The sequence below is a fragment of the Schistocerca serialis genome, unplaced genomic scaffold (genome assembly GCF_023864345.2).
Source record: "Schistocerca serialis cubense isolate TAMUIC-IGC-003099 unplaced genomic scaffold, iqSchSeri2.2 HiC_scaffold_1260, whole genome shotgun sequence".
NCBI classification, from domain to species: domain Eukaryota; kingdom Metazoa; phylum Arthropoda; class Insecta; order Orthoptera; family Acrididae; genus Schistocerca; species Schistocerca serialis.
In genome coordinates, this window is record NW_026047470.1 from 1498773 (window position 1) to 1509615 (window position 10843).

Genomic DNA, 10843 nt, shown 5'->3' on the forward strand with positions numbered 1-10843 from the left:
TACGAAAAACTTTCCCTAGTCTTGTGGTGCGCAAATATTTCAGTACAATGTTGTGTGATAAAGAGGTAGCAGCGAGAACGCTCGTAAGTCCGCACGTCACCAGGTGACGGAAACGACCGGAGGCTATGCGCTCCACTTTCTAACACAGCAGTGTTCTTGATGGGTGGGTTCACGTTAAGGGAGCTGGTTCGTGAACACTAGGGGAAATCTGGAAAAATTTGTCAGTTTTCTAATTAGTGTAGCTCAAAGAATAAGAGCTGTAAGCCCTTGTGATGTTTGCAATCTTTTAACAGATCTGGTGGAAACACTTTGGTATATGAATCACATGTTTTGGTCTCACACCAATTTCTTAATTGCATTTCGTGTTGCAACAGAAATAAAGCATGTTAATTATTTTATGTACAGCATACAACCACGTATCTATATATATATATATATATATATATATATATATATATATATATATATAACGAAGTCGGGTTTGTTACAACACTTATAACTCGAGATCTGCTGGACCAATTTTCATGGTTTTTGATTTGTTGGATTTGTCTCCGCCCCGAATAGCAGAATACATCTTAAAAATCTTAAAAATAATGAAAAATTGACGAATAAAAATTTTCATGGTTTTTGATTTATTGGATTAGTCTCCGCCCCGAATAGCAGAATACATCTTAAAAATAATGAAAAATTGACGAATACTTGAAAAATGCGTTATTTTCACTAAAAGTTCTTTAGTTTCGGAGTTGTCAAATTTTTTTGTCAAAATCTGTAAGTAATGATTGACATTTATGCATGCGTTCATAAACTATTTAAAGTGGATGAATAAACTATTATGTGTATTTTTTTAAAAAAAAGATTGAAAAATATTACGCGTACGTTCAGAAATGTGTAATGAATACTTAATCTATATATATAAAAGAAAGTCGTGTTAGTTACACTATTTATAACTGAAGAACGGCTGGACCGATTTGGCTGAAAATTGGTGGAGAGGTAGCTTAGAACCAGGAAAAATTATAACAGAAACGCATCTGGCGTGGAATAACAAAACGCAAATTAGATTTAGTAGTTCAAACGAATGTACCCCTGTTGAACCCCCAACAAAAGGAAGTTTATGATACATTAATGAAGGCAATTGATGATGGAAGTTGTGGTTTATATTTCCTGGATGCCCCTGGTGGAACTGGCATAACATTCCTCATGTCAGTAGTTTTAGCCACTGTTCGTGCGAGATCCAACATTGCGGTTGCAGTTGGTTCTTCCGGAATAGCAGACACATTGTTAGAAAGATGCCGTACGGCTCAGTCAGCATTAAAATTACAGTTAAATCAGCAAGCTCTTGAATAACCAACATGTAATATTACAAAAACCTCAGCAGTGGCCGAAGTTTTATCAGCATCCAAGATCTGGGACGAATGCATAACGGCTCATAAACGTGCATTAGAGGCACTTAACCGAACATTGAAAGATCTACGCAATGACTCGAGATGTTTTGGAGGAGCAATGATTTTACTGTCTGGCGAATTCCGCCAAACACTGCCAGTAGTTCCAAGATCAATGGCTGCAGATGAAATAAATGCTTGCCTCAAATCATCGAATCTATGGCGCTTTGTGAAGAAACTTTAACTGACAACAAACATGAGAGTTACATTGCTTAATGATACATCTGCTGAAGATTTCTTTGAGCAATTGCTGACTATCGGTAATGGTCGAGTACCTGTCGAAGAATCGAGCGGATTGATTTCATTTCCTCATAATTTCTGTAACTTTGTCTCATCGAAAGACGAACTTATCAACAAAGTATTCCCAAACATCATTACTAACTACAAAAGTAATGAATGGTTGAGTGAGCGAGCAATTTTAGCGGTTAAGAATAAAGATGTAGATGACCTAAACTACATAATTCAGAATGAGATCATTGGTAAAATGCATTCATTCAAATCTATTGACTGTGTAACAAATGAAGATGAAGCCACCAAATATCCAATTGAATTTTTAAACTCTTAGGATGTGCCTGACATACCACCGCACAATTTACGCCTAAAAGTTGGCTCCGTAGTAATCATGCTTCGAAACATAAACCAACCAAAACTGTGCAACGGTAAACGTTTTGAGGTAAGTAAATTGATGACCAATGTTATTTACGCGACGATACTCAAAGGAAAATTCGAGGGTGAGGAAGTTCTCATTCAGATGATCCCGATGGTCCCAACCGATGTGCCGTTTGAGTTTAAAAGACTTCAATTTCCGATGCGTCTTGCATTCGCCATGACCATTAACAAATCACAAGGCCAATCCTTGAAAGTTTGTGGTTTAAATCTGGAATATCCATATTTTTCAAATGGTCTATTATATGTGGCATGTTCACGGGTTGGAAGACCATATGCGTTGTTTGTTCTTGCGCCTGATAATAAAACAAAAAATGTCGTGTATCACAAGGTACTGAATTGAAGAGTGGAAGCTATGCACCAAAAAACATAAAGAATCATTAAAATACTTAATTTTTATTCGTCCTAATAAAAAATTGAACTTAACATCCAAAATCTGATTATTTATTGGCTTTAAGGCGGAACAGAGTTCGCCGGGTCAGCTAGTATAGAAATAAAAACTAAGTAGAGATTGATTTTCTTCTGGGAGTTCTTCACACAATTATGTTTACAGTAGACTTTTAAAAAGATGTTGCTCAATTTTTAATAGTGATTATAAAAATGCCAGTAATTATAGTTTTTATCTAAAAAGTCTTTAATTTTCAAATTTCAGTCGTAATAATAGCCTAATTTTTAATTAAGTATGTTTTAAGAGAATATACAAAATTTCAGCCTTCTGTCTTTTACAGTTTTTAACCCATGTGTACCAGAACATCCAAAAAGTGAACATCCGGTAAATTAAAATTAAAGCTTGCTTGTTTGATGGCTCCCAACACTGATTTCTCTTCTTCGATGAGTTGCCAGGGGTCAACGCCAGTTAAAATGCTTTGCATATTTAGTCCAACAGGCACTCTCATCAATTCGATAACCTTAAACCTTGACACTGCACCACGACTGAAGCGTGGCACAGCATCCAGGACACCTATTTTCAAAGTATTTAGTCCAACCAGAACAGTTTTTGGTATCAGTTCCCGTATACAGTTGTTAAAACTTTCATCTGGGTTTTGAGTCCTGCAGTGTAATTACTTGTCACAATCTAGTGCACTAAGAAATATGGGACTAAAAGCCATAAAAACAAACAAGTGAGAACAAAATTATGTTTCTGACAGAGCTGTCTGTGTCACATTGTCGCGCCGTCATGTGTGCATACACTTTTAATTCCTCTAGTTTTCGGGCTTTTTCGGGTGCAGTTTCCTCGAAGAAAACTTTATCTTATGCAGAAAAGTACAGAGAATTTTTAAGAAAAAAATTTAAAAATTCTGTTTTTTTTTTTTACTTGTTTACATACTAATACCCTTAAATGAAATGTGGTCGTTGACAAGTCTGCTACCGTCGTTAATTTAAGAACAAGTGTCCAATCATATGCACGTGTTTCTTTGCCTACAACGCAATAAGTGTCCTGTAACATCAGCAGCATAACGGGCAGCTAACATGACCCTTCCAAGCGTGTTGGTACTTGTATGCCGCCTCTTCCTCCCAGCCCTTGTTCCTTATCGCCTCTCTATGCGAGGTCCCTGCCACTTGCACTCAAACCTATAGCACCATCATAGACAAGACTTCCGTGAATTGCGGGTGGATGTTGAGCGGTCAGACATCAAAATAGCTCCCAATTCCATCAGTGTCTGGTGAAGTCGATGCCATGACACTTCGCCGCCGTCAGCACTGCGGAAGGGACTCTACACGCTGCTAAGAAGCTGTCTCTAACTCAGATGCTCTTGTATTTCTCTCGTTTGACGTAAAATGCTGAAGGGTGCACTGTCCGCATCTACCAGCACATTACCATCACAGGGACGAGGTCACCAGTTGTAAAAGTAATGGCCGGGTCATCTCAAGCGAATGTCGTTGCCACCATTCTTGATCACGATATACAGGATGGTCCATTGATAGTGACCGGGCCAAATATCTCACGAAATAAGCATCAAACGAAAAAACTACAAAGAACGAAACTCATCTAGCTTGAAGGGGAAACCAGATGGCGCTGTGGTTCGCCCGCTAGATGGCGCTGCCATACATCAACTGCGTTTTTTTTTTTAAATAGGAATCCCCATTTTTTATTACATATTTGTGTAGTACGTAAAGAAATATGAATGTTTTAGTTGTACCACTTTTTTCGCTTTGTGATAGATGACGCTGTAATTGGCACAAACGTATAAGTACGTGGTATCACGTAACATTCCGCCAGTGCGGACGGTATTTGCTTCGTGATACATTACCCGTGTTAAAATGGACCGTTTACCAACTGCGGAAAAGGTCGATGTCGTGTTGATGTATGGCTATTGTGATCAAAATGCCCAACGGGTGTGTGCTATGTATGATGCTCGGTATCCTGGACGACATCATCCAAGTGTCCAGACCGTTCGGCGGATAGTTACGTCATTTAAGGAAACAGGAAGTGTTCAGCCCCTTGTGAAACGTCAACCACGACCTGCAACAAATGATGATGCCCAAGTAGGTGTTTTAGCTGCTGTCGCGGCTAATCCGCACATCAGTAGCAGACAAACTGCGCGAGAATCGGGCATCTCAAAAACGTCGGTGTTGAGAATGCTACATCAACATCGATTGCACCCGTACCATATTTCTATGCACCAGGAATTGCATAGCGACAACTTTGAACGTCGTGTACAGTTCTGCCACTGGGTACAAGAGAAATTACGGGACGATCACAGATTTTTTGCACGCGTTCTATTTAACGACGAAGCGTCATTCACCAACAGCGGAAACGTAAAAAATGTTCAAATGTGTGTGAAATCTTATGAGACTTAACTGCTAAGGTCATCAATCCCTAAGCTTACACACTACTTAACCTAAATTATCCTAAGCACAAACACACACACCCATGCCCGAGGGAGGACTCGAACCTCCGCCGGGACCAGCAGCACAGTCTATAACCGCAGCGACTTAAACCGCTCGGCTAGTCCCGCGCGGCGCGGTAACATAAACCGGCATAATATGCACTATTGGGCAACGGAAAATCCACGATGGGTGCGACAAGTGGAACATCAGTGACCTTGGCGGGTTAATGTATGGTGCGGCATTATGGGAGAAAGGATAATTGGCCCCCTTTTTATCGATGGCAATCTAAATGGCGCAATGTATCCTGATTTCTTACGTAATGTTCTACCGATGTTACTACAAGATGTTTCACTGCATGACAGAATGGGATGTACTTCCAACATGATGCATGTCTGGCACATAGCTCGCGTGCCGTTGAAGCAGTATTGAATAGCATATTTCATGAGAGGTGGATTGGTCGTCGAAGCACCATAACACGGCCCGCACGTTCACCGGATCTGACGTCCCGGAATTTCTTTCTGTGGGGAAAGTTGAAGGATATTTGGTATCGTGATCCACCGACAACTCCTGACAACATGCGTCAGCGCATTGTCAATGCATGTGCGAACATTACGGAAGGTGAACTACTCACTGTTGAGAGGAATATCGTTACACGTATTGCCAAATGCATTGAGATTGGCAGACATCATTTTATTTATTGCATTAATGTGGTATTTACAGGTAATCACGCTGTAACAGCATGCGTTTTCAGAAATGATAAGTTCACAAAGGTACATTGGAACAACCGAAGTAAAATGTTCAAACGTACCTACGTTCTGTATTTTATTTTAAAAAACCTACCTGTGACCAACTGTTCGTCTAAAATTGTGAGCCATATGTTTGTGACTATTACAGCGCCATCTATCACAAAGCGAAAAACGTTGTCCAACTAGAACATTCATATTTCGTTACGTACTGTACGAATATGTAATAAAAAATGTGGGTTTGTATTTTAAAAAACGCAGTTGATATCCGTTTGACCTATGGCAGCGCCATCTAGCGCGCCAACCATAGCGCCATCTGGTTGCCCCCTTCAAGCTAGACAAGTTTGGTTCTTTGTAGCTTTTTCGTTTGACGGTTATTTCGTGAGTATTTGGCCCGTTCACGATCAATGGACCACCCTGTATAGAAAACAATGCAATGCTTTAAACCCGTTTGTGACACCTGTTAATAGGCGAAGATCATCGTTCATGTGCTTAATAACGTTCCCATTTAAGAAGCTATCGTGCAGATTCGCACTATTACGAAAACCCGTCCTACAGTCAACTTTGTCAGAGAGCAGAACCATAAGAGACTAGAGAGGCGGCAGCGGGCAGTGGGTACTTACGCTTTATTGCGGATCTTGAGGTGGGTCGGAGCGCCCTTGCCGCGCGAGTGCGCCGGCGCCGGCAGCAGGCGCGCCCTGTCGCGGTACCAGGAGAAGCTGACTGCGCCGGAGGAGGAGGAGGAGGAGAAGGAGGGGGAGGAGGGCGCCGACGCCGACGCCGACGTCCGGCGGGGCCGCCGGCCGTAGCCGGGCCGCTGGCGCTGGCGCTGGCGCTGGCGGGGTCGCTGGTGCTGCCGCCTGGCGGGCGCGCGGCACACCAGTCGCAGGCGGTCGCCCTCGCGCACGCTCACGGTGGCCGGCAGCGCCTGCAGCGACAGCCGTGGCCGCGAACCTGCAACGCGACCAACAGACACGCTAGCGGAGTGCCGCGACGGCGAGGGGCCAGCCACACCAGAAACGCTTTTAGTGATGCTGAGGCTAACACGACCAGCCACGCATGTTGGCTGACACAAACCAGTACTCCATGAACATGATGTCCGCCTCGGTAGCGCAGCGGTAGCGTTACCGTCTCCCACGCAAGGGGGCCCGGGTTCGATTCCCGGCAGGGGATTGGGTGTTGTGTGTCCTTCATCACTGACATGCCGAAGTGGCGTCAACTACAAAGACTTGCAATACGGGCGAACCCCGAAGGGGATATCCCGGCCAATAAATGCCATACGATCTTCTCATTTCGTCAACATGATCAGTCACAGTGCGGTGTCAAATCCTGCAACACGACTATCTACTGGTGCAGTTCGAGCAGTTCACAGATCGTCTGATCTCGGGCTAACGAATTCTCCAGAATGAGATTTTCACTCTGCAGCGGAGTGTGCGCAGATACGAAACTTCCTGGCAGATTAAAACTGTGTGCCCGACCGAGACTCGAACTCGGGACCTTTGCCTTTCGCGGGCAAGTGCTCTACCATCTGAGCTACCGAAGCACGACTCACGCCCGGTACTCACAGCTTTACTTCTGCCAGTATCTCGTCTCCTACCTTCCAAACTTTACTGTAGCTCTCCTGCGAAACTGTAAAGTTTGGAAGGTAGGAGACGAGATACTGGCAGAAGTAAAGCTGTGAGTACCGGGCGTGAGTCGTGCTTCGGTATCTCAGATGGTAGAGCACTTGCCCGCGAAAGGCACAGGTCCCGAGTTCGAGTCTCGGTCGGGCACACAGTTTTAATCTAACGAATTCTGTTCGTCCATCTCTATCATGTGTCACCGAGTGAGGTGGCGCAGTGGTTAGGCACTGGACTCGCATTCGGGAGGACGACGGTTAAATCCCGCGTCCGGCCATCCTGATTAATGTTTTCCGTGATTTCCCTAAATCACTCCAGGCAAATGCCGGGATGGTTTCTCTGAAAGGGCACGGCCGACTTCCTTCCCCATCCTTCCCTAATCCGATGAGACCGATGACCACGCTGTCTGGTCTCCTTCCCCAAACAACCCAACCCCAATCTTTCATGTGTCATCGCATTATTAATGTATTATGGATTTTAAACATAAAAATAACCATAAAACACGTGCTGCGGTATCTTACAGAGAACAGATCATATGTAAACACAGCCATTAAAAATGGTTCAAATGGCTCTGAGCACTATGGGAGTTAAATTTTTCAGGTCATCAGTCCCCTAGAACTTAGAACTACTTAAACCTAACTAACCTAAGGACATCACACACATCCATGCCCGAGGCAGGATTCGAACCTACGACCATTGCGGTAGCGCGGTTCCAGACTGTAGCGCCTAGAACCGCTCAGCAACAACGGCCAGCCCAACGACTGCGTTTTATTGGCGGCAAACACAGCCATTAAGGAATAAATGATCACAATCATGGTTCACACGATTCTGTCTAATCGTGGAGCCTTAAGCCGTCGGCAGACGCACCGTGCTGTCGAACGTCAACGTTGAGCGTGCCGAGTCCGACGTGCTGCTGAACGCTCAGGAACGATGCGACTTGTGCGTACGGTGTGTGGGCCCTCAACATGGTATACGCGATCGCAACGCACTCCAGCGGCAGTTGAGGGATGTTTCTAGTTCGTAAATCACACTGTTTACTCAGCGGGCGCGCGTAAAATTCCCACGTTAGCTCTATTAAAACGCACATTCCCTCCATCGTCCACGGAAAGGAAAGTACCATGTCCAATCAATAAGGACACAATCTTGGAAAAGTTCCGTTACAAAGAGTGCGGTATAAATTTGGAATACTTCTCCGCATAAGATAAACATTGTTTCACCATTTCCACATTTTAGTAAAACCCCAAGGTCAGTCTTACTTGATCATTGTTCCTACCCAGTAGCAGACTCTTTGCAACATATGAATTACGAAGCGTAAAAGGAAAGGAGCAAAATATCTTTATACAAGTAGCGCAAGCTGTCCTGTAATTAAGCCAGTCGACAAAGTCACCCCTCAAAGAAAGGTGAACTTATATTTACATAACATCAAACGTTATAATATATACTTGTATTAAACTAATAATAAAGTATCAGAACCTAATAAAAACAGGAATGTTGGGAAAAAAAATTGGAAGTCTCAAGACGCGAACCACCGCCCGTACAAATAACTCTATTCAGGACATTGACGCAACTTTTTTCTTAACGTTTTGTTCGTTGTTGATCCTTTTGTTTCGTCGTTGTGGACGTCACGTAACATCCTTTCAAGTTCGTTATTGATCCTTTCACTTAGTTTTTTATTACAGATACCAACCAGCTCTCTGACCGAATACGCTGAGCTACCGTGCCGACTCAACGCTCAATGTTCGGATGCACGGTCCGTGTGCCGACGGCTTTAGCTCGTCCTGCGATCTAGTGACGGGTGTTGGTTCTGTATCCACAACGGGTCTTGCAGCTGTTATTTATACTCGCGATCGCAACCACAGTCAATTTAACATGAATTATTTCATAATTACTATTAAAAACAGTCTTGATCACGATTTATTTTATAAGGTGACCGGTTTCGACCACTACTGTGGTCATCTTCAGACCATTGAGTGGAAACCCCTTTCTGTTGGAGAATCAAATTATTTCGTTTATTAAGGTTTCATCTCAAAATTCTCATTTTCAGGTCACACAGTAAGCTATTATTGTCTCTAACAAATAACCGAAACATTGTATTCGTATTAATCCGAGCAGAGCTAACAATTTTGAATTATATCTGTCTGATATCTACTCCGTCCCTGATGACCCACAATTTGATTACTCATTTTTCTCTACCATCCTTGAACATACAAATACCGCTGCCCCAGCCCGGCATCCAGCTTCCAGTATTCGGACAACATACTACATATAGTACTAAATACGCCAATTACAGCAAGCGACATAAAACAAGTACTCCACAAAAAGCGCAACACTTTCCCCGCTCACGTCTGCATTACTTACAGAAACCTCAAACCGCTCCATCTGCCTCACCTCAGTGTTTACCAAGGCCTTCGAATCCATTCTCTCCCGACGCATCCATCAACATTTTTACCAAAACCATTTTCTTCCCGTTAACCAGTGTTACTTCCGTCCTTACTTCTCCTCTGATGACCAGCTCCTGCATCTTACACATCTCCTATCCCACCAACCGAACTCCCATAATTCCATTACTTTTGTCTTCCCCTACCTAGAAAAAGCCTGCGACCGTGTATGGCATTCCGGTCTCCTTTTCAAACTTCAGCCATACGCATTTCCAGTTAACGACGGGCCTTATTGCATCTTTCTTATCCAATCACCCATCCTTTGTCACTATTAATAACACCTTCCATCCCACTGCAGGACTGCCCCAAAGGTCTGTTGTCGACTGCTTTATCGCCTCTACACCGCTGATATGCCCAAACCACCCCCACGAGTCCACCTCCTTCAGTATGCCGATGACACCGCTTTACTCGTCCTCTGCGCTACACTCCAGAATCCCAGAGATCCCTCCAAATCCTCCTCAATCAGTTTGTCCCCCTCTGATCACAAAGCATGCCGCCACTCTTTCAAGAAAACATCCCTCCGTCCCGACACCTGCGCACTACTCCATATCCTATCCCAGCACAACTTCAGCCAACTCCTTCTCCCAGACAATGAGATCCCTCCTAATACTTTAACTCTTCCCCGTCTATCGAACTTCACAACAGGGCTCCTATCTCCATACTCATCCCTTTCCTCTTACAACCACTGCCCTAGCTACCAGACACACAAGTCCTCGCTCTGTGTCTTTCCCATCGGCTGTATTTCCCACTAACTCAGCTCCTACCTCTCATCTACATAGTTTTGCTATCTTTCCATCCACACCCTCAAACCTATGGAATATACTCTCTCCTCCGGCAATACTTCAGAAACTAGTGCAGGTCCTTCTGATTTCAAGTGAAAGAGTAGTCCTTCGTTATTTTTATCAAAGTAATTTCACCTTCTTGCGTTATGTTCTAACATGTATGTGTTTCCGTTTTTTAACTGTCAGTCTTCCATTTTTAATTTAAAATACAAAACAGCCACAAATTTTGTTTGTATTTCTCGTCGTACATTTTTTAATTCGCTTGACTGAAGAGCGGAGAATTGTACTGGTGAGAGCCCACCCTCCCGCCTATATGGGGCGAGG

General features: G+C 43.6%; 1 protein-coding gene across 1 annotated transcript in view; it reads right to left on the reverse strand.

Annotated features, from left to right (window-relative positions):
• The window catches only part of LOC126438124 (pro-neuregulin-2, membrane-bound isoform-like), a 185604-nt gene extending 178863 nt beyond the window's left edge, over positions 1–6741 (reverse strand). Inside the window, exons 1-2 of the mRNA XM_050090490.1 lie at positions 6726–6741; positions 6304–6634 (exon numbers count right to left, since the gene is read on the reverse strand). Coding sequence (XP_049946447.1) covers positions 6304–6634; positions 6726–6741 — 347 coding nt within the window. The remainder of the gene's footprint in view (positions 1–6303; positions 6635–6725) is intronic.
• Between the last annotated feature and the right edge of the window lie 4102 nt (positions 6742–10843).